General features: G+C 39.4%; 1 protein-coding gene and 1 long non-coding RNA gene across 10 annotated transcripts in view; one reads left to right on the forward strand and one right to left on the reverse strand.

The window, feature by feature from the left end:
* The window catches only part of LOC135966565 (uncharacterized), a 33206-nt gene extending 24137 nt beyond the window's left edge, over positions 1-9069 (forward strand). The window contains exon 2 of the long non-coding RNA XR_010579958.2: positions 9034-9069. This is a non-coding gene — a long non-coding RNA (uncharacterized lncRNA). The remainder of the gene's footprint in view (positions 1-9033) is intronic.
* Positions 1-24062, reverse strand: part of CERKL (CERK like autophagy regulator) — a 141049-nt gene extending 116987 nt beyond the window's left edge. For 4 of the 9 annotated variants that reach the window (XR_012421295.1, XM_065525720.2, XM_074009557.1 and 1 more), the window contains exon 1: positions 13027-13363. Coding sequence is in view for 2 of the 9 variants with exons in the window: in XM_065525720.2 (XP_065381792.1) it covers positions 13027-13264 (238 nt within the window). In the remaining 7 variants the exon portion in view is untranslated. Of the gene's footprint in view, positions 1-11244; positions 11332-13026; positions 13364-23956 lie in introns of those variants that run through there. The other 5 variants (XM_074009558.1, XM_074009556.1, XM_074009559.1 and 2 more) reach the window with 3 other exon arrangements.
* Between the last annotated feature and the right edge of the window lie 672 nt (positions 24063-24734).

A 24734-nucleotide genomic window follows, 5' to 3' on the forward strand; every position in this document is an offset into this window, starting at 1 on the left:
TGGGGAGGCACAAAAAATGCCTGACTCTTCTGCTTTAATCGAACATTTCAAATAAAAGCTTACCACTTGTTAAACAAATGTCCCAAAAGTGTGTCCTTGGTTGAGATGTAAAACAATGCCAACAGGTGATCAGTGATGGTTTTGAAAATACTGAACTCTGAAAATATCTGATCCATTATCAGCACAACCTTAGGGCTAAATCATGAGATATGCAAATTAGTCTGTGGTATCTGTCCATGTCCCCTTTCTGAGGTGTATTCTCAATTTTTGGCTTCTCACACCCAGTCCCTGGCACCATACTGGGGGCTGGTCTCACTGGGCACAGCACTTGACCTGCTCTGCCTTGGCAGGGTCCCATGACCCGGAGTGGTCTGACTTTTCACACTTGACTTCAAAAACACTCACCTGATCCCTTTGTCATTTCTTCAGGATTTTTCTCATAGGTCACAGCTAGCTTGATAATTACTTTAACATAAACGCATGTATGATTCTATAATTTAAACGACCATAATTTAGCATTGTAATAGAAAGATCACCAGGCACCATTGCAGTCAATGAAAAAGGTATTTTCTGAATTGATGATGTCCTTTTATAAACACAGTTTATATTATAATGACAGCATCCCAATGTATGCCCTGCTCAGTATTTTCTACTCTGCAGCTGAGCGACATGGAACCTTCCTGCCATGAACCTCACATCAGAGAAGTGGGCCAACCTTAACTCTTAACAATAGAAATCCTGAAATAATGCAAAGTTGAAAAGAACCTCAAGGAGCTTAATATATAATGGGGAAAAAACAAAGTTTCATTCAATGTCTCAGTATAGGAGATCCAATTATGCCTAAAGAGAAAACAACTGTAATGAATCTTTATTAATTTTAATGAATGTAAACATGTTATCATTCAAATAAAAAAAAAAGCACAAAGGAAGCTAATTCCCAGCAGCTGGAACAGAAAGAAAGCGTGTATAGAGAACTAGTTTTGTAATTCTTTCAATTACAGGATAGTAAAACATAAGGAAACTACTGAGAAATAAGGATGCAGAGATAGGCAGGAGCCAAGCATGGAAATCTTATGCCACATTGAAGAATGTGTCTGTCATCCCGTTTTCTACTTCAGTGGGCTTCAAACAAGACAGTCATATTCCTGATAGGCAAAGAGGGAACCCAAGCAGACAGACTTGGGATTGTTTACTATACTTTTATCTGTTATATATTGGGGATGCATTTATGAATGTTTTTTTAAAAGAGTTTTGATGTTTAAAAAGGGGGAGAGGGGAATACTGCTTTTGTAGCTGATGAGGAGTTGATATCAAGTATGTAGGAATGCAGCCATCAAGTTATAATAGAATAGACAAAACTAAAGTTCATGCAGCCAGTAAAGCAGTAACAAATTCTTTCATTCAACAAATATTATCTATATGCCAGGCACTCTTCAAGGTGCTGACAGTAAAGAAAAAAGATATTCTGAATACCTTCCCTCTCCTCTATGTAGATTTAGTTTCCACCCTCCACCTGCCCTATGCACTGGGAGGCCGTACTGCATGGACTACATCAAGTGCTCCCCTTGTCCTCTGGCTTAAAGTTGGGTTTGGACTGTGAAATGGGCCAGAAAAGAAGGAACTTGGGTAATTTAGGATTAGTGAGAATTAAGGAGGTAATCAGCCAAGCTGAGGCAAAGGCCACAGCTCCTGCCTAGTGGCCTCCTCTACATAGTCTCTCTGAATCCAGGTTCAGGCACCTGCTCCTTCACTATGCCCTTTTGGGCTTAAAAATGGTATCAACTGCCCAATTATTACTAGTCCCAAGAGTACTTCACTATCTCTATATCTACACCTTTATAAATACTGACTTTTAAAAATTCTTCTCAAGTTACCCTAATATAAATGTGCCATTTTTTTTTCCTATTAGGACAGTCACTAATAGATAAATTCTTGCCATCTTGAAGTGGGGTGGTGATATAAAGGACAGAAATTAGAAATTATATAATATACAAGATGATAAATGCCACTGAGGAATATAAGGCAGTACAGGGAACCAGGATGTATGTAGCAGATGGTAATTTTATACAGGTGATCAGAGAAAGCCTAAGAAGCTAATATTTGTGCACAGGTTCAAAGGAGGTGAAGGAGTAGGTCAAATGAGAGATTATAAAGGCCTGAGTTAGGGCAGTGATTGGTCAAACAGAGAAGGATGGTAGATTGGAGAAATACTAAGTAAATAAAGTAGGCAGGATTGGTGGGTGTTTAGAAATAGTGAGTAACGGACAGTGAAGCTGGAGTTACCTTCAGAATCCTGGCTTAGATAACATTCCAGATAGCTTCCTAAATACTCCTTCACATATTAAGCCAAAATATTCACTATTTACATATGCAATTCTATGATGTATCCTATATAAGCTACAAGCTAATTCTAGTTATCCTAATTATTGTCCCATAACTTACACAAACCTAAATAGCAAAGTTAAATAGTTTGACAGCTGATGCTGAATAGTGAGTTCCATAACCATGATAGGGAACAAAAGATCAGAGTTAGTCTATGGAGCAATAAAAAATGCTTCTCTTGTATATTTACTAAATTTATGGCACTTCTGGAGGTGGATGATGGTAGATGAGAACCACAGTGGGCAATGCTGACCAGAAAGCATATAATGAGGAACAGCAGATGAGACCACACTCCTTGGGACTCCACCATTTGGCAGGCAGATAGAATGAAGTCCCCATGGGAGACTGATAAACTAGGTGCTGGTGGTATTACAAAAACCAAGAGAGTTAAGTCAAAGTCAAATGAAGGAGAAATACAGAAAGATAAGGACTGAAAGTTCCCACTTGACTGAGCAATTAGAAGACTTCTGCTAATCTTTGCCTAAAGAGTTTCAGCAGAGAAAGAACAAAGCCAGGTCTCAGATGGTTGAAGAATAATTAAGAGGTAAACTAATGGAGGTGGTGAGAGTAAACCAATTTTTCTAGCAGCTTATCAGAGCAAGTAAGAAAAAAATAAAAAAGCAAGGTAGCAGCTAGAGACAGAATCTTGTAGGATCAAGGCAGAGACTGTTAGAATGGGAGAGTCCTGAACATATCTCTGTGCTTAAGTGAAAAAGCTGGTAGAAGTGAAGGCTAAAAACCAAAGAAAGAAAGTGTAACAGATGAAACAAATTTCTAGATGAAGCTGAAGGGATGGGATGAGTTTGCCTTCAATAGAGATGACATCTATTCTGTGGTCATGAATGGAAGTGAATGAAGGCTGAAAGTCACTAAAATGGAAAAGGTCTAGAAAATCTGAAGTTGTAATGATTGCAATATGACCACCACCACTGGCCAGACTTTAGATAGCGAACACTGTGAGCCAGACAACAAAGTTTTAAGTAAACATAGAAAAAAAGCTGGAAAATCATACTTTCTCCTCCCTGGGAGCCCAAAAGACAGCCTGTCACCCCTCCCAGCCTGCAAGTGTCCAGCCTGACAACTATCATGACACGCCTGTCCCGACCAAAACTATACCACCATCAAAAACTCCTGCAGCCTAGGCCACTGAGGCAATCACAGACATTGCTGATGAAGATTACAGCTGAAGAAACTACACAGAGACCATGCTACTGAATCCACCCCAAACCAAAGCCAATGTACCATATCCAACCAACACTCTAGGACCCACCTACAAGAAAAGTCTCTCCCTATGAAAGCTACTGCATACAACCGGAAAATGTGACTATTCCACTAGATGTGCAGATGTCACAAGAAACATGAAAAAGGACACATGACACCGCCAAAGGAACACAGTAAGTCTCTAGTAACAGACCCCAAAGGGTGTTTATAAAATTAAAAATAATGATCTTAAAGAAATTCAGCAAGATACAAGAGAATACAAACAACCCAAAGAAATCAGGAAAGTTATAAAATGAGAAATTAAAACAAGATCTATCATTTAAAACCCAGAAGTCTGAAGAATGCAGTGAATAAAAGACACAATTGCCGGGCGCGGTGGCTCAAGCCTGTAATCCCAGCACTTTGGGAGGCCGAGACGGGCGGATCACGAGGTCAGGAGATCGAGACCATCCTGGCTAACACGGTGAAACCCCATCTCTACTAAAAAATACAAAAAACTAGCCGGGCGAAGTGGCGGGCGCCTGTGGTCCCAGCTACTCGGGAGGCTGAGGCAGGAGATGGCGTAAACCCGGGAGGCGGAGCTTGCAGTGAGCTGAGATCCGGCCACTGCACTCCAGCCTGGGTGACAGAGCCAGACTCAGTCTCAAAAAAAAAAAAAAAAAAAAAAAAGAATAAAAGACACAATTGAGAGCTTCCAGAATAGACCAGATCAAGCAGAAGGAAGAATTTCAAAATCCGAGAATACGTTTTGTGAAATAACACAAAGATTTAAAAAAGGAGTAAACAAATTTTTGCATTATAGAACTAGCGGATGAAGAAAAGTTGAAGAAAGGCACAGAAAACCTATTTAATGAAATAATAGCTAAAAACTTCCCAAATATTGGGGGAGATACAGACATCCAGATTAAGGAACCACAAAGATTCCCAATTAGATTCAACCTAAAAAGATTCTCTCTGTGGCACATTATAGACAAACTGTCAAAAGTTGAAGACAGAGAATTCTAAAATCTGCAAGAGAAAAGCATCAATTTACATGTAAGGGAATCCTCATTAGACTATCAGTAGATTTCTCATCAGTAACCTTAAATTACTGATTTATGCCAGGAGAGAAAGGGATAATTTATTGAAGGTGCTAAAAGAAAAACAAACAAAAAAAAACTCTCAGCCAAGGATAAAAGATACTATATCCAGCAAAACTATCCTGGAGGAGACTAAAGGCCTTCCCAGACAAGCAAAAGCTGAGGGAATTCATCACCCCTACACCAGCCTTACAAGAAATGCTTACAGGAGTGCTACAGCTGCAAATGAAAACATGGTAACTATCACGAACACATGTGAGAGTATAAACCTCACCAATAGAGGTAAATTTATAAATCCAACTCAGAATGTCCCAGTGATATCATGTTACGATGTAAATCTCTCAATCCTCTAGATGAAGGTTTAAAGTAAAACTGGTCAAAAACAACAACAGCTACAATGGCTAAGGAACACATGCTAAAGAAATAAAGGCAACAAAAATATAAATTAGGGATGGGGGGAAAAAGTCGAGTATTTTTATGTGACCAAAGTTAACTTGTTATCAGCTTAAAACAGTTTATTATAACTACAAGGCTCTTTATGTTAGCCCCATGGTATTCACAAAGAAAGCAATTACAAGAGATACATAAACAAGAGATAGAAGGAAACAAAGCTTAGGACCACAGAAAATGACCAAACCACAGAGGTAAACAAGAAAGAAAGAAGAACTGAGAATCTACAAGACAACCAGAAAACAACAAAATGGCAGATATGAGTTCTTATCAATAAAAATCTTGAATGTAAATAAATTATCTAATTAAAAGATATAAAGTAGCTGCATGACTGGAAAACAAAACAAAACAAAACAAAAAAACTCAACTACATGCTGCCTAAAAGAGGCTTACCTCACCATTAAAGACAGACTGAAAGTGAAGAAACGGAAAAAGATATTCCATGCAATCAGAATCCAAAAGTGAGCAGGAGTAGCAATATTCATATCAGACAAAATATACTTTAATTCAAAAACCGTAAAAAGAGACAAAGAAGGTCATAATATAATGATAAAGGGATCATTTCAACAACAGGATATAACAATTATAAACATTCATGTACCTAATACCTAAGTACCCAGATATATAGAGCAAATATTCAATCTAACGAGATAAACTCCAATACAATAATAGTAAGACAATTTAACAGCTCACTTTCAATAATGAATAAATTATCTAGACATACATACATACACAAACACACACAGATAAATCAGGAAATACTGGACTTAAGCTGCACCATAGACCAAATGCACCTAGCAGACACTTACAGAACATTCTATCCAACAGCTGCAGATACACATTCTTCTTAAATGCACATGGAACATTCTTGAGGACAGATCACATGTTAGGCCACAAAACAAGTCTTAACAAATTGTAAAAGATTAAGATAATATCAAGTATCTTTACTGACCACAGCGTTATAAAACCAGAAATCAGACCAGGTGTGGTGGCTCACGGCTGTAATCCCACCACTTTGGGAAGCCAAGGTATGCAGGTTGCTTGAGCCCAGCAGTTTGAGAACAGCCTGGGCAACACAGTGAAACGGTGAAAGCCCTCTCTACTAAAAATACAAAACAAAACAACAACAACAACAAAATTTAACCAGGCACGGTGGCACACAACTGTAGTCCCAGCTACTTGGGAGGCTGAGGTGAGAGGATTGCTTAAGCCCAGGAGGCAGAGGTTGCACTAAGCCAAGATTGTGCCTCTGCACTTGGGCCTGGGAGATAAAGCAACACCTTGTCTCAGAAAGAAAGAAAAGGAAAGAACTAAACTAGAAATCAACAACGAGAAAAACTGACGACTTCACAAATCATGGAAACGACATGCTCCTAAACAACCAATGGGTCAATGAAGAAATTAAAAAGGAAAATAAAATTTTTCTTGAGACAAGTGAGAATGAAAATACATCATAGTGAAACATAGCACAAGCAGTTTTAAGAGGTAAGCTTATAGCAATAAATGCCTCTATTAAAAAAGACAACAGATTTCTGACAGCCTAATGATGCACCTCAAGATACTACAAAATCAAGAACAAACTAATCAGCCAGGCACGGTGGCTGACACCTGTAATCCCAGCACTTTGGGAGGCCGAGGTGGCCGGATCACCTGAGGTCGGGAGTTCGAGACCAGCCTGATCAACATGGAGAAACCCTGTCTCTACTGAAAATACAAAATTAGCTAGGTATGGTGGCACATGCCTGTAATTCCAGCTACTCAAGAAGGCTGAGGCAGTAGAATTGCTTGAACCCGGGAGGCAGAGGTTGCAGTGAGCCTAGATCGCGCCATTGCGCTCTAGCCTGAGCAACAAGAACGAAACTCCATCTTAAAAAAAGAGAAAAAAGAAAAGAATAAACTAATCCCAAAGTTGGTAGAAGCAAGGAAATAATTCAATTCAGAGGAGAAATAAATGAAATAGAGACTAAAAATAATTTCAAAAGATGAACAAAATTTAGTTTTCAACAAATTTCATCAAATTTGATAACACAGAAAAAATGAATTCCCAGACACTTACAACCTACCAAGATTAAATTAGGAAGACATATAAAATCTGACCAGACCAATAATAAGTGAAGAAATTGAATCAGTAATAAACTCTTTCATCAAAGAAAAGCCCAGAAACGAATGGCTTCATTGCTGAACTCAACCAAACATTTAACAAACCAGTATCAATTCATTTCAAAATATTTCAGAAAACTGAAACAGAGGGTATACTTCCAAACTCATTTCATGAGGCAAGCATTACCCTAATTCCAAAATCAGATAACAATACAACACAGAAAACTATAGTACAATATCCCTGATGAACATAGGTGCAAAAAATTCTCAAGATATTAGCAATCCAAATCCAACAGCACATTAGAAAGATAACTTGCTACGTTCAAGTGCGATTCATCAGAGGGATCAGAGGGATGCAAAAATGGTTTAACACACACAAAGCAGTAAATGTGATACATCATATTAACAGAAAGACAAAAACCATAAGATCATTTTAATAGATGCAGAAAAAGCCTTTGACAAAATTTGTCATCATTTCATGATTAAAAACTCAACAAATTAGGTATGGAAGGTATACACTTCAACACAAGGAAGGCCACATATGACAAGTCCACAGCTAACATCATACTGAATGGGAAAAGATCAATAATAAGATCAATCCTAAGATCAATAACGAGAAGGATGCCCACTTTCACAATTTCTATTCAACATACTACTGAAAGTTCTAGCCAGATAAATTGGGCAGAAGAAAGAAATAACAAGCATCCAAATTGGAAAGAAGCATGTCAAACTGTCCCTGTTTGCAGAAGATACTATCTTATAGATAGAAAATCCAAAATGCTCCACGAAAGAACTGTTAGAATAAATTTAGTAAAGTTGAAGAACACAAAATCAACATATAAAAATCAGTAGCATTTCTATACACTAATATTATACTATGTGAAAAAATCAAGAAAACAATTCCATTTATAGTACTTACTTTTTAAAAAAGATACCTAGAAATAAACCAAGGAAGTGAAAGAATCTCTACAGTGAAAAGCATAAAATTTTGATGAAAGAAATTATCTTCCCACATCAATAAATGGGAAGATAGTCCATGTTCATGGATTGAAATAATTAATATTGTTAAAATGGCCATATTACCCAAAGTGATCTACGGATTTAATGCAATCTCTATCAGAACAACACCATTCTTTACAGAAATAAAACAATCTGAAAATTCATATAGAACCACAAAAAAAAAAAAAAAATAGCCAAAGCAATCCTGAGCAAAAAGCACCAAACTGGAAGCACCATACTACCTGACTTCAAAATATACGATAAAACTACATTAACACAGCATGGAACTAGCATAAAACCAGACAGACCAATGAAATAAAACGGAAAACCTAGAAATACATTTTTGCACCTACAATAGCCAACTGATTTTTTTAAGATGTTAAGAACATACACTGGGAAAAAGACAGTCTCTTCAACAAGTGGTACTAGGAAAATTAGATATTCACATGCAGAAGAATGAGATTAGACCCCTCCCTCTCACCATATACAAAAATCAAAATAGATTAAAGATTTAAAATGTAGAACTTGAAACTATGAAATTACTAGAAGAAAAAAGGGAAATTATTCTCAACACTGAGCTGAGCAAGGATTTTAAAAATAAGACCTCAAAAGCACAGACAAAATAAGATTAAATCAAACTAAAATCCTTTGCACGTTAAAGAAAACTATTAACAAAGTGAAAACAGCTGCAGAATGGGAGAAAAATATTTGCAATCTATACATGTGACAAAGGGATAAAATCCAAAATATATAAGAAATTTAATTCAACAGAAAAAATAATAACGATTTTTTTTTTTTTTAGATGAAGTCTCCCTCTGTCGCCAGGCTGGAGTGCAGTGGCACCATCTCAGCTCACTGCAATTTCCACCTCTCGGGTTCAAGCGATTCTCCTGCCTCAGCCTCCCAAGTAACTGGGACTACAGGCATGCACCACCACACCTAGCTAATTTTTGTATTTTTAGTAGAGACGGGGTTTCACCATGTTGGCCAGGATGGTCTCGATCTCCTGACCTCGTGATCTGCCTGCCTTGGACTCCAAAAGTGCTGGGATTACAGGTGTGAGCCAGTGCACCTGGCCAGCTTGATTTTTTAAATGGGCAAAAGATTTTGACAGGTCTCGAAAGAAGACACACAAATGACCAACAGGTACATTTAAAAGATACTTAACATCACTAATCATCAGGGAAATGCAAATCAAAACCACAAGAAGATGCACTTCACTCCAGTTAGAATGGCTATTGCCAAAAAGACAAAAGAAAATAAGTATTGACACAGATATGGAGAAAAGGGAACACACACTGTTGGTATGATTGTAAACTAGTACAGTCATTATGGAAAACAGCATGGAAGTTCCTAAAACAATCAAAAATAGAAGTATCATATGATCCAGCAATCCCACTACTGGATATGCATCCAAAGGAAATAAAATCAGTATGTTGAAGAGATCTGCACTCCCGTTGTTTATTGCAGCACTGTTCACAATGGCCAAGATACAGAATCAACTTAAGCATACAACCATAGATGAATAAAGAAAATGTGATACATAAACATAATGGAATACTAGTCAGCCATAAAAAAATAAAGTCCTGTCAATTGTGAATGGATAAGCCTGAAGGACATCATGTTAAGTGCAGTAACCCAGACACAGAAAGACAAACACCACATGATGTCACTCACATGTAGAATCTTTTTCTATTATAAAAGGTTGATACAGATAAGGCAGAGATTAGAATAGTGGTTACTAGAGACTGGGAAGGGGAGGGGAGAAGGAAGGATGGAGAGAGGTTAGTCAACAGACACAAAGTTGTAACTAGGTAGGAAGAATAAATTCTGGGGTTTTGTTGCATAGTACGGTGACTATGGTTAACAGTAAAATACTGTATATTACAAAATAACTAGAACAGAGTCTTTTGAATGTTCTAACCCACAAGGAAATGATGAATGTGTGAGGAAATGATGAACGTGTGAGATGAAGGAAACACTACTTTGATCGGATAACTGCACAACATAAATACCAAAACGTCAAATAGTATCTCATAAATATGTACAATTACAATGTGTCAATTAAAATTTTTTAAACAATTAAAAAGTTATTAGACCAGCTGTTGGATCTGGTTGAGTTAACGTGCTTAAGAAGCACATGCATAACATCACACGTTTGATTTAAAATATTTTTCTACCTAAAAAAGATCCCCAAAAAGTGCTGATACTTTTGCGCCTCCCAACTTGACTTATAGCCTCTTTTTGAAAGCCTCACTTCTACAGGGAAGGGTAACACATCCATTATTCCAGGTCACCCCTGAACCCAATAAAAAGAACTACAATTACTACAGTTATGCTCATTTATCCTGCCAACAAGACCATCAATTTGTCCCAATTTTGGCAGTCAAAGTCTTCATAAAATACATTAATGTCTTTGCTCATCACTCAAGATGGAAAATTAGAAAAAGATCACATAGTATTTTATTTCATCAGTGAAAACAATTAAGGTACTATGAGGTTTAAAAACTAAGCAGTCTTGAAAACATAGGTATGTTAAAATAATCTCCAGTGACCTCTACCCACCCTCATCCTTTTCTGAGGCAGCCAGTCACTTGCCAACCAGCAATGGACGTGCTCTCTCCCCACCACATCCTACCATATCACGTCCTCCCAAGTACAGTAACTTTGATGTAGCTCCTCTTCCATTTAATCTTTTACCACTCACATCTAAGCTTATTCAACAACAGAGAGTACTTCTAATATTTAAATATATCATCTCTTAATATCTCCTTTTTGTTTCCCAGTGTTTGTTTTTGTTTGTTGTGTTTGAGATGGAATTTCACTCTTGTTGCCCAGTCTGCAGTGCAGTGGCATGATTTCGGTTTACAGCAACCTCCACCACCCAGGTTCAAGCAATTCACCTGACTCAGCCTCCCAAGTAGCTGGGATTACAGGCACGCACCACTATGTCTGGCTATATTTTACCTAAACAAAACATCTCTTGTTTTTTTCCATAAATAGAAGTACTTACTAAGGCTCTAGGCTTCTGTGTCCCCAATTTTAGAGGCCCAAAGTAGTTTGAATACCAGCTCTTAATTACAAAGAAAAAAGGGTACACCTGTTTGAAGGAAAGAGACAATCAAATGATTTTAGGGCATAATCAAACAAAGAATCAGTACTTACAACCTTTAAAGTTACAAATCTATCAAGATGTATTTTAGAACTCTACTGCCAGGGGTGCGCTAATTAAACCTATTTTTCCTTAATCACCACTCAATAAAAAACAGCATTTTTCTCATGTCATTGTTTGCTTTTTTTGTACACAAATACTGCAACATTGGTTTGTATGACCTCTCATTGCACAATGTCTCATTTTAATTCTATAGTATTTCAGCTGCGTTGTAGGTTAAATTGACTCTTTGGGCTAATCCAAACTCTAATTATAAACTTCTATATTGCATAACTCGAATTGCCTGAAAGACTTACAAATAATTCTATAGCTATATCCCTAGCTTTTAACTTAAAAGGTTCAAGAAAATACTACACCTTGGCTTTTAGAACACCTGAAAACACTTTAAGGTCAAAGACTGTTTTCATGAAGTGAGCGACCATGGCACATGCAGCACAGGCAGAATTCACAATCGCAACCAGTGCTGAGACCCTGGCTAGTTGGTTTCATTTCGTTAGACTTTTGAGCAAGAAACTTGAAGACAATGAGTCTTTCTATTCTGTAACATAAATAGCACGCTGTGTCTTGTTTTCCAACAGGGGAAGGCAAATTTTTTTAATTTCATAAGTTTGTATTTCGCTAAAAGAGGTTGAATACCAAATTCCGTTTCCCACAAGTCATCTCCTAGCGAGTAACCTTGATGTAGTTCCTCCCCCATTTCATCTCTTTCACCACTCACAGCTGAGCTAATTCAACAATGGGGAGTATTTCTCGAGTTTGGATTTAGAAATAAGACTATATGAAAGTCTACGAGACTTGTAAAATGGTCTTTATAAGTTATCTGTAAGTTTATAAAGCCATTTGACTAAGACGTGAAAATAGACTCCAAGTATGTCTGTTGTAAACTACAGCATTCTAACTTTTTTAGGTAACTAAAATTTTAAGTCAATAAAAGGCAAACGTGAGCAAACCGCTTGACGTAACTAAGTATCGCAAAACTGTGATCCAATATTCTAGGGTCAATATTAAAAATTAAAAGTTTCTAGACTGAGCCTGAAGAAGTCTTGATTCTTGACAATGGCAAGGGAGGTGAGGGGCAGAAAAAAATCCAGAAACGCTCCCAAAGCTCTGGGGTTACATTTTCAAGTCAGCAAAATGAAAGTTGGATTCAGAACTCTTGTGTATGCATAATCTGTAAAATGTTTATAGTTTCAATGTACCATCAAATTGATGGATTAAAACTTTTTCAACTTGGAGGGGCGGAGTAGGTGACCTTCTCACATTTGTAAATTACCTCCCCTTTGTGGCTCAAGACTTTCTGCTGAGACGCTGAACAAAAGCTGAGTGTGACGTTTGTCCGGGGAAGGTCCCGGAGGCGGGAGAAGGCTAGGTAGCGAAATGAATCCCTGGGGGTTCTGGGGTGGGGCGAGGGGCGTGAGTTCCCGGTTGGGAAGGAGGCGGCGGCGACTTGGGGACTCGGTAACCTGTCCAGGCTGTGAGGAGAGTCCGGGCTGTGAGGAGAGCCCGGGGAGGGGAGGAGAGAGAAGGAGAGGGTGGAGCGAAAGCGCGCGGGTGGCAGGCCTTGGGCCGGGGAGAGGCAGGAGGCGCGGAGGGAGGCGAAGACGCTTGGGGCCTGACACTCACCCGCCGGGCGCTCTGGCTGAATGGGCCGCCACCGCAGTGCTCGCTCGCTCAGTACCACGTCACAGCTGTCCCTCCCGATCTCGAAGATGCCCCGGAGCAGAATCCGCTCGGCCGCCGCCTCCGTCTGCTGCGGGGACGTTAACAGCGCCGAAGGCACAGCGGCAGCCTCCGGGGGCGCCTCTTCCTCCCGGCCGCCCTCCAGGGCACTCACCCGGTTCCTGCGCCTCCTCCAGGGCATGGCGGAGCCGCAGGCTGGGCCCGAGCCAGGGGTACGGGGAGGCCTTTGGAGGAGGAGGTGGAGGGCGCGGCAGCCCCAGCTCTAGCCGCGTCCTGCGCTGCCACAGCAACCGCGCGCAGGGCAAGGACCCAGGAGGGAGGCGGGGCCGCGCCTGACCCAGTCCAGCACCCTGGCCTGCCAGCCTCCCGCTTCGCCACTCACTACAAAAAGACCCAGCTGCAAGAGGAAGAATAATTGGCTCCCTCCGCCTAGCTTCTCCTGCAAAGTACGGTTTCGCACTTTTCGTTACCCTCAAGTTAAACCAGCCCTCCTCAAACTTGCATATCATCCTTTGGGCGTCTTGTTCAAATGGAGATTCTTATTGAACAGGTGTGGAACTGGCCCCCAAATACCACATATCTAAGAAAATACTAGGTAATGGATCCCCCTGGCCAAGGAACACACTTTGAGTTGCAAGGGTAGAAGCCTCTTTTTCCACCTCCTTTCCAGAGGGTTCCCTGGCGAGCAGAGGTGGTGCTTTACAACCCTGTTACGGAGTACTAGCGCACTTCCCAAAACCCCTGAGGGGAAGCTACAGATAAGGCCCTGGTTTGCATAGACAAATTTGCATGTGACAAATTCAGTATTAAAGGTAAGTGTCTCCAGGTGTAAGTATTTAGGATCCTACTTTCCCCCAAGGTATCTCCTCTGCAATCTTGTCTTTGCCTGGATCTTACACTCCCTTGAGGGAGATTTCAAGCAGCAGGGCTTCTCTTTCACGCACTGCTATAAAGAAATGTCACCTGGAAAAGGAGACGACCCCGGGGGGGCTGGGGGGGTGTTCACCCTTTTCTCCTGGTAAGTGAGATTTCTAATATCAGCTGCTCGTTAATTTGGAAAACACAAGAGAGTCTGGAGGATAGTGATACTCAATAGTGGTTGCACGTTAAAATTACATGGGGAACTTTTGAAAACCCAAATATCCAGGCCACACTCAAGACAATTAAGCTGGAATCTCTGGAGGCGAGACCCAGACTTCCGGATTTTTAAAAGTTCCCAGGTAATTCCAATGTTTAGCCAAGGCTGATAATGGCTGCTCTAAGCAGAGTGATAACACAGGGAGCTGAGTATTTATAATGCGAGAGCAGTCAGGAAGAAAGCGAGTCCCTGGGAAGAGGAGCAGAGTGGGAAGTAAAGCAGAAGGCTTTTTTTTTTTTTTTTTTTTTTTTTTTTTTTTTTAAAACAAGGTCATTACCATCATATTGAAAAAAGGAGTAGGGGAGTTGAAGAGGAAATTAAATGCATGGGTTGTAGATCTAGTTCCAGTGTTCTAGTGCCTAAACAGTTCTATCATAGAGGCAGCAAATTCTTATTCTGTCCTCATTCCTGGTCACACTGCAAAGTCACAGAAAGAGCTAACTATAGCAGGAGTTTCTCAAGGTTCTTAGTTCAGATGGTTTGTAGGCCTAACCAAATCCCTATCAAACATAAAGCACTGTGCATCAGTTAAGCTAGGACTCTTACTGTTTAATGCTCCGGCAATAAGTACCCAAGCTTCGAGGAAAAGCAAGGAAGAGCTTCAGTTTGATCTGACTGCAGTGAGCTATTTCTTAGAGCAGAAGTGCAGCTGCTGCTAAACCCCATGCAGGCTTCAGGTGGCTCTGCTCAGCAGTCATTAGTGGGAAAAGGATGGTGCCCTTCGCAAAATGAGTTGCAGTTCTGGAGTCAGCAGCTTGTATTCACAGCTGTTAGGCAATCAACACAATTAGAGCTCACTGGCATTTTAAAAGCTCACCCAGAGCCAGGGCAAACAGACCAAGCCAATGGCTACTCATTAGGAGTTTTGCAAAGGTGCAAGTTGCCATTTTTCAAGCTTCACTCAAGCTAGGAAGTCAAAAACAGTGGCTTTGAATTGTCCTGAAGGTGGAAGTAATGAGAGTTGTGTTACCTTCTTTCTATCTTTTTTTCCTTTGATAAGCTGCCTTTTTCCAGGACTGTAAAAGCTGGAATGCCCTAGGGCTCTGTCTTTAGGATCTATCCACACACGCTGTCCCGTGCTTTATGTACTATCCAGGGTTCTGCAAATGATGACACCAGCTTCAACCACTCTCCTGAACTTCAGGTATTATGTCCAACTGCCTACCTGACATCTCTACTTGGCTGTCCAATAAGCTTCTAAAACCAGACTCATGATTTTCCATCACAAACCTGTCCCTCTCAGAATGTTTCAAATCTATAGTATCAAAATCCTTGATATCATCCATGTCTCCTTTGTCTCATACCTTCAATCCAATCTACCAGCAAATTCCTGTCCATTCTGTCTAGAACAGATAGTCCTTTCTGCCTGCTGTCATTGCAGTCCGCACTTCTGCACCCCTCAGCTGGATAACTTCAGTCTCAGCTCTCCCAACCCATCTCTCTGCTTTCCCTTTCGCCTGTGCTGATATCTACAGCCCAGAGCCGATTTTCCACTTTGTAGTTACATTGTGCCTTTTTAAAATAACAAGAGTGTATAACTCGGCTCACAACCTTCCAATAACTTCCCATTATTCTTGGAATAAAGTCCAAATGCTTAGCAAGTCGAAAGGTCCTCCCTAATCTGGACCCTGGCTATGTCTCTGAGATCACCTACCAACTTTTTCCTCTTGCTCATTCACACAAAGCCTTCTTGCTAGTCGTCAAACACATTGAGAGGAATCCCTTCTCAGAGCATTTGCTTTTGCTGTTCCCTCTGGCTGGAACGCTTTTCTCCCCACCAGATGGTCCATTCCTTCACTTTGCTCATTTTTCTGTTTGAAGGCCAGCACCTCAAAGAGGCCACTCCTGAGCACCCTCCATAATTCACCATCCTGTAAACCTGTGTATTCATTTCTTACTACTGCTGTATCTAATTACCACAAATTTAGTGACTTGAAACAAAACAAATGCATTGTTTTATATTTCTGGAGGTCAGAAATCCAAAATCAGTTTCACAGGACTAAAATCAAGGTGCCAGCAGGCCTGTATTCCTTCTGTAGGCTCTAGGGGAAAATATGTCTCCTCTTTTCCAGCTCCTAGAGCAGCGGTCCCCAACCTTTTTGGCACCAGGGACCGGTTTTGTGGAAGACAGTTTTTCCACAGATGGGGGCAGTTTGGTGGGGTGAGCCTTTTGGAGGCATTAGTTTCTCATAAGGGGCACAAACTAGATCCCTTGCATATGCAGTTCACAGTAGGATTCAGGCTCCTGTGAGAATCTGATGCTGCCACCGACCTGACAGGAGACGGGCACAGGTGGTAATGCTTGCCTGTGGGCCACTCACCACTCATCTCCTGCTGGGCGGCCTGGTTCCTAACAGGCCACAGACAGGTACGGGTCCATGGCCCAGAGATTGGGGACTCCTGTTCTAGAGGTCACCTGTGGATTTTGTTTTGTTCTATGTTTTATTTGTTTTGGCTCATGTTCACTTTTTCCATCTTCAAAGCCAGCAGTGTAACATCTCTCCTCTTTGTTTCTATCCTTAAATCTTCTCTTTTTCTATGTCTTTGACCTTTGTCCCTTCGTCTTATGACGACTCTTATGATTACATTGGGCCTGCCCAGATAACCCTTAATTATGTTCACAAAGCCTCTTTTGCTTTATAAGGTAACATATTCACAGGTTCTGGGGATTGAAACATGGACATCTTCAGGCTGCCATTAATCTCTCTACCATAACCTGCTTTAGTATTCTTTACAGCACTTACTATTAATTCTTATTACATGCTTCTTTGTTTATTGTCTAGCTTCCCCACTGAGTTAGTGCAGTTAGTAACATTGCTGAAATACAGAGAACACTCAGTAAATTTTAAGTTTGTTAGAATATAAGCTCCTTGATGGCAGAGAATTTATCTTGTTCACCATTAAATTCCCAGTATCTATCACAGTTCCTAGTACACAGTAAGTGCTCAATTAATATCTGAAAGAATGAATGAACTTCTTCAATATTTATCTATAACAATAATACCAAGAGACCCTAATTATTTCATGTTAGTTCCTGAAGATCAATTGTCTCATTAGCTGTGTGTGTGTGTGTGTGTGTGTGTGTAAAATACTAATGCATGAAAATTGCTTTCAAAAAACTTTCAGGAAGCTTCCTGAACATTGCTTTCCCTCCTTTGGCTGAAGCTTGGGTATTTGTTTCCAGAGCATTAAACAGTACAAGTCCTAGTTTAAAAGGCACTTTGTTGCTTTATGTTTGGAAGGGATTTGACTAGATCTGGAAACACAGTCTCCATCCCTGGTTCTTAGAAATCCAAGTCTGAGTAGAAGACCATAAAAAACATTCTGTTATTGTTAACATTGCTTTCAGGAGGCCTTTAAATATGTCCTGAAAACAAATACCCAAACTTCCAGAAGAAAGGCAGCTAATCCCCAGGTAATAGGCCAATGGGACAGACTCCAGAAGTCTGGGCCACTTTCTCAATGCCACAGATAGAGGGAGACGAATTCACAGTCGACAGAGACATTCAGACCCACTGCAATGAGGGCAACAGATAAGGAAGTCTAATTCCAGTCAGGACCAACTGCCATGGATCTGAATTTTAGCCAGTGGGTAATCCTATGGTAGTCCCTTTGATCTCCCTAAGTCTCTGCTGAAGTTTGGAGTTTATGTGACAAATGATTGAGGGTTTATGCTATCATCGACATAGTTCTTTCTCAAACTCCAGTATATAGATTTTTTTTTTTATTAACAACTTCTCACTGCAGGTAGAATAAAATCCAAACTTCTATTATGACATATGAGACACCATGTTGTCCAATTCCTGCCCACCTACTCAAACCCTCTCTTTTCTATCATTTTTCTTCTATTATTAGTATGTATCCTACCACTCTGGCCTTCATTCTACTCTTCAGATAAGCCAAGTTCATTCTCATTCAGGGCCTCTGCTGTTGCTGTCTACTCTGTCTGGAACACTTTTCACCATGGCATAGCTTCGCATGGTGCCCAGACCAACTTCATGTCACTTCCAAAGGTCTTCCCTGCCCAACCATTCCAAAATTGACCTCTATTCAATAATATTTTCTTAATTGCACTTTACACTGTGTAAAAGTATGTAGTTGATTTATAATGTTTACTTATTTCTGTCTCCTCTCTTATATCAGAGTAGTACCTCAGTTGAGAACAGTGATTGAATCTGCTTGTTTATGGCTCTATCTCTTGTGCCTAAAACAGTGCATTTATATAACAGATGCTCAATAAATGTGTTAAATGCATGAATGAGTAAACTTTTTAAATTTAATTCCTTTATGAATTTCAGATATTTAACATGTGTCATTGGTGAGAAGGAAGGTTAATGACAGCGGATTGTATTTACTTTTTCTGTGTCAATATATATTTTGAGTGAGGTGAGTTTTAGTTGTGTGTCCACCTCTCAAACACTTGTAATGCTAAATGGGCACTTCATCAGTGTGTCAGGGAACTGCTTCCCCCTCATGCTGAGTGAGAATTTTGTCAGAATGTTCCCGCTATTCTGGCTCCTGCTGCCCAAAAGGTACAGGGCCATATGTCCTTACAACAATTACAGAAATAAAAAAATAGAACAAATCCTAGAATCCCACCAAGTCAGAATATCAAATTTTCTGCACAGGCCAGTTTTTTGTACTCAGATGGAAACTGTTAAAAGTGAATTGCTCAGCTGTATTCTAAGACACATCTCACCCAATGTGATCTCTAGCATCTCAATCAGCAGTAACAAGAAGTAACACAGGCAAGAAGAGTAGGCCCTCCCTTTTCCTTTCCTCAAATTTTTAAAAGCTCCTTTTTAGGTAGGTTCTAATATTCATAAACTTGGAACAAAAAAATGTATTTCCACCAAATAGGGAGCTTGAAATATTTTCACAGTAACTGCTAGCAATGCTGTATTGTAGAGTCTTAAATTAGGTGTAACCAGGCACACAAATGAAATAGGCAGTTTAAGTCAGAAATCGATCCTCATTTTCTGTACTACATGTATATACAGTTTCTACGATAGCTGTGAAAAAGGCATTATACTAAGTGGCAACATCCCTTCTCACTATTGAAAATAGCAGACTAATATATACATCTATATATAACCCACAAAAATAAAAAAGAAAAAAAGCTCACTGTGTTCAGCTTCTTACCCATAGGCATCAAAAAATTTGGCACTAGACTTGCTGTCTTTGACTTTTGTTTCATTATTCATCACCATTTGGGGACACTTCAGTGCCTATGTCAACAACCTGTACAACTAACAGTGGTTTACAAATAAGATTTTATTTCTAACATTAAAAGAGGTCCAGAGTCAGACTGTTCCTGGGTTGGTTCATCCCATATGATGTCATTAGAAATCAAGAATTTTGTAGCTTTCTACTTCACTGTCACCAGGTAGCAACAAGGATTCTATTGTTGGCCCCAAGGTGGCTGCAGGAGTGCTAAGCATCATATCCTCTCCCAAAAAAAATGTCCAAAAGCAAGAATGGAAGGGGCATTTCAAGGTTTTCCTTGGGCATTTCTTTTTTCTTAACGAGAAAAAAAATTGTTTCCAAATATTCCACCCAGCAGACTTCCTCTCATGTCCTATTGTTTAGAATTGGGCAACATGCCTGTGCTGTAGCTTCCAGAGAGTCTGGGAAAGGTGTTTTCAGCTTCCAGGTGGAAGATGAGACCTACTAACAAGGAAAAAGAAGTTGGGGATAAATATCGATGAGGCAACTAACAGTGTGCTATCTTCTTTTCCCCCCAGGCTGTATAATTCATCTACAACTGGATAACAAAAAAAACCCCTTAAATGTATTGACTTAAATCAACAATGACTTGTTATTTCTTACAATTCTGTGACTTGCGTGAAGTCAGCTCAGTGGTTCTGCTCTATGAGGTATCAACTGAATGTACTTGCATTTAGCTGGAAGCTCAGCTGGAGCTGAAATATCCAAGATGGCTTCATTTGCATGTCTGGCATCTCATCTGGAGTGGCTGGAATGGGTGGAAACTAGCTGGGCCTATCCCTTTTCATGTGGTCCCTCATGATGAGTAGTCTAGCCTAAGCTTTAAAAAAATGACATTAAGTTTCAAGAGAGTGAAAGCAGAAGCTGTCATGCCTCTTAAGGCCCAGGTCTAGAATTGGAATAGCATTACTTTTGCTTCTTGCTGTTAGTCAAACAAGTCACAAGGGGAAATGGAAATAAAGCCCTTCAGTAGCTGGCAGGTGAAATAGTCACATTAAAAAGGGGAATATATGTATGGACAGAAGGAATTGTTGGCAGCCATCTTTGCAGACGGGCTAATACAATGGACCCTATGGGTGTGGTTGTCAGTGGTTAACATCCCTCCCATTTGCAAAATATGCTCACTTTCTTTTAAGTCTCATCCAATTATGATATCAAGTGAAAAATCCAGTATCTCATGAATGTGGCTCTTTGAGTGTGCTCCTCTTATTCTGGGAACCTAGGAACTAAAAACACATGTTATCTTCCCACACAAATCTAACATACAATAATGAGACAGGGAGAGGGATAATCATGATAGATGCTCCCATCAAAAAGGGAAAAATATAGAAAGCACATCACAGTAAATGGTCCATAGCAATTCTGAAATTCAGGAGGCATGTGTTGCCAGTTTCATAGACCCTAAGATAGAGAATGTTCCTATCTCACAACCAGATCTGCTCTCTGAGAGTGGTTCGCTAATTCATCATTCTCAGCAGCTCTTGGCTCCAGCTGCTGGGCTTTTGGTTCTGCCCTCCATTTTATCCTTCTTTTCAGATTATAAAAATGAAATGGCCCATGATTACAGCCAAGTAGCTTTTTCAGCCTTCTTTTTATCCATACAAAGTTGGAGGTACAGAGGTTTTTAATGTTGAACTTGTTAACCAAAAATAAAATTCCAAGCTGCCCAGCCATCTCAATGGACCCTCCTCTCAGCCAAGGACATTCCAAAGTTAACCTGAAAAACTAGTTCATGCCATGATGGGAAAGGGTACTCAGACATGCCTCATTATACCCCCCTCCCTTTTGGAATTCAGGCACAGCTGACCAGCATTAACATCAACACTGAGACCTTAATTCTAGTAGAACAGACTCTTTTAAGTCTGATAAGAAACCTTTACAATCTCGTCTCTCTGAAGCCTGCTACCTAAAGCTTCATCTGCATGATAAATTCCCTTTTATTAATTCTAGGTCTTTAGATAATAACTCAACCAATTGCCAATCAGAAAACCTTTGAATCTGCTTATGACCTGGAAGCCCCCACTTTCAGTAGTCCTGCTTTTCTGGACTGAACTAATAGTCATCTTACATGTATTGATTGATGTCTTATGTCTCCCTAAATGTATAAAACCAAGTTGTAGCCTGATCACCTTGGGCACATGCCATCAGGACCTTCTGAGGCTGTGTCACAGGCATGTCCTTAACATTGGAAAAATGAACTTCTAAATTCATTGAGCCTTGTCACAGATACTTTTAGCTTACAATCTGTTTGTAAATGGACAAAACTCCTACAGAAACTTTGTGAACTTACTTTATGTAGTTCACTTATCTTACAGATATCATGTACATGTGTGAAATTGTGATATAATAAGAAATATGTAGTTTGATCTTCATCGCTGGCTTCTGGACAGATGTCCTAAAATCCCTGTGATTTCCGAGAGATAAAAGCAAAAGTTAAATTTTTGTTGTTGTTGTTATAGTATTAGGCTTTTGTCCCTAGCTCCTGAAACAACTCAGAGAGATAAAGGAAAAAGGCACATCTTTTGTTATTCAAAACAATACCCTTTCAACCACACCTGAATTTATGTTAATAAGGTGACTTTCAGAAGCCCCCTAAGGATAAGAGGACTAGTTGCCAGGGAAGCTCACCCTGTGATTACAGAGTTGGAACTTTTAGCCTCACCCCCTGTGTTGAGGGAGGGGAAAGGGGTTGGAGGTTGAGTTAATCACCGGTGCCAGTATTTCATGAATCATTCCTACTTGATAAAGCTCCATAAGAGCCCTAAAGGAAGGAGTTCTGAGAGCTTCTGGGTTGGTGAACACATGGAGATGCGGAGAGAGTTGTGCTGCGGTCTCTCCCCCATTTTTCACCCTGTGTATCTATTCCATTTGGCTGTTTCTGAGTTATATCCATTGGTAGCCATAAGTAAATGTTTCCCAGAGTTTTGTGAGCCATTCTAGCAAATTATTGAATGAAAGAGGGGTTTCCTCCAATTTATAGCTAGTAAGTCAGAAATAAAGGAAGTCGAGACTTGTGATTGACATCTGAAGTGGGGGATAGTCTTTTGGGACTGAGCTTTTATTCTGTGGGTCTGCACTGACTCTGAGCAGTTGTGTCAGAATTGAGTTGAATTGTAGGACATCCAGGAGATGTCCACCAAGAACTAGAGAATTGCTTGGTGTGGGAAGAACTACACATTTGTTGTCAGAAGTGTTATATGAAAGAACAGAATAAAAAACAGGGGTTTTTTTTGTTTTTAATATGATATATATGATATGTAACATATATGTATATAAGTATCATATTATGCAAAAGCCATTCCCACAAATTTTTTTGAGACTGGCCTCTCTCAACTTTGGGTCCAAGTCAGGTTGTTGTGGTATATGCTCCTAATATTCTTACAAGCATCTTTGTCCAGGTGAGCTGTGCCTTCTAGCCACACTCTTGATTGAGGTTTGACCTTATCACATGTTTAATTGGAAGCACCCTACTTTTCATCTTTGCTTTGGGGCTAATTTCTTGCTATCAGAGTAATTTTCCAGCCAAAGAGTCTGCCTGGGACCCCCTATAGTTCTTCTAAATTATGCTTGCTTATCTCTTTCCCTTGCAAAACCCTATCTCATATAGTTAAGAGAAGCCAATTAGCCTTACGATATTCTACCAAAAATCTCCTTACCCAGATCTACAAGTTCATTAGGTATTTTTCCTATCTTCCAACTTACTGCAGAATTGTTCAGGAACATCCTTGCCCATGTACCAGATGGATCAACTTTGCTTTTCTGAGCCCCATGGTGTTTCTTACTTCTTTCTTACCAGTGCTTTCACTTCTGTTGTCTAAATGCCATAAAATCCATGTCAAACCAGCTTAGAATAATAAAACGTACTTAGAGGTGTAAGGATGGCTTATGGAAAGACTTGATCCCACAGCTCAAATAATATAATGCAAAAAACAATTCCCCTTTCTTTCTTCACTCTGCTTTCTATTGGGTGAGAATCATCCTCTGCTCCCTGTCTATCTTTCTACCTGACTCAAAATCTCTCCTCCAAGTACCCAAATGCTGCCACATTCCAGACCTCTAATCCACACACATATCACACTTGTCACAAGAAAGGCACGTGTCTCTGTTGGTATTTTTTACATAAAAAAGGAAGTTTCTCTATTCCAATAAAGTCTTCTTGCATAACATTTTGTCTTAATAAGTTAGCATCTTTATCAGTTGGCAGAGGCAGAATTATGATGTGGTTTTTGAATTTTTTCAGACGTTTAAAACAATAAAATTTTATTCCTCACTGATGTTCACCTGACTAAGGGTGGGCACAAAATGAAAAAGAAACAAGCATAAGAGATGAAAGTACTCCCTACAACTTAAAGTATAATAATAATAAATAAATTAAAAAAAAAAAAAAAAAGAGATGAAAGTACCAACTATCCCCAAACAAACAGACCAATAAAGATTAAAAACAAGACAGAACCCCAGATCTACGTAAAACCAAAACTTTAAATACATTCAGATGAAATAAACACTTACTTGTATTTAGAGCAATCAAAATAGACAACCAGATGAAAGCCCCATGTAACTAAAGTTGAAGTCTTAGCCTCTTAAGCTCACCAGAACAGTACTGGCTCAAGGTCCTATAAAACCCAAAAATAGAGACAGAATTTTTAGAAGTCATGGCACTTAAATTCATTTGGACTAGAATTATTTTTTTAAAAAATTATGTACTTTAAAATATGAAATTGTGTGTTAAATGAGTGTCTGCAAAATCAGGAAAATGCTACATTTGTTCTTTCAGAAGCTCTATTAATATAATGCTGCTCCACAAATCAAATAAATATGACATTTTCTTCACATGAAGAATACATAATAGCTGATATTTGGTACTTTCTTTGTCAATTCAAAAATGAGACTTTAAAAAAATTACCCATAGTTTATTGGCTAGGCCCATTCGCACTTCACTAAATGTCGATGTCAGTTTAAGTCATTCCCGTGAACAATAAACAATACAACTTTTATATAATTCAAATGTTTATTAAATAGCTGTTTTTTGTCAGCTTGTTTAAATATCACACCTGATACCAACTAAGTATACTGGTTGTTATATATTGTATCATTAAAAGTTTAAGAAGACATTTTCAGAAGAATTTAAATGAACTCTCCTATACTTATATATATTTAACATCAATTCATTAGAGATTTTAGTATACCTATCAGTTTCCTAGGGCTGCCATAACAAATCACCAGAAACTGCGTAGCTTAAGACAACAAAAATGTATTGTATTACAGTTCTGGAGACAAGAAGTTTAAA

Source organism: Macaca fascicularis, chromosome 12 (genome assembly GCF_037993035.2).
Source record: "Macaca fascicularis isolate 582-1 chromosome 12, T2T-MFA8v1.1".
Taxonomy (NCBI): domain Eukaryota; kingdom Metazoa; phylum Chordata; class Mammalia; order Primates; family Cercopithecidae; genus Macaca; species Macaca fascicularis.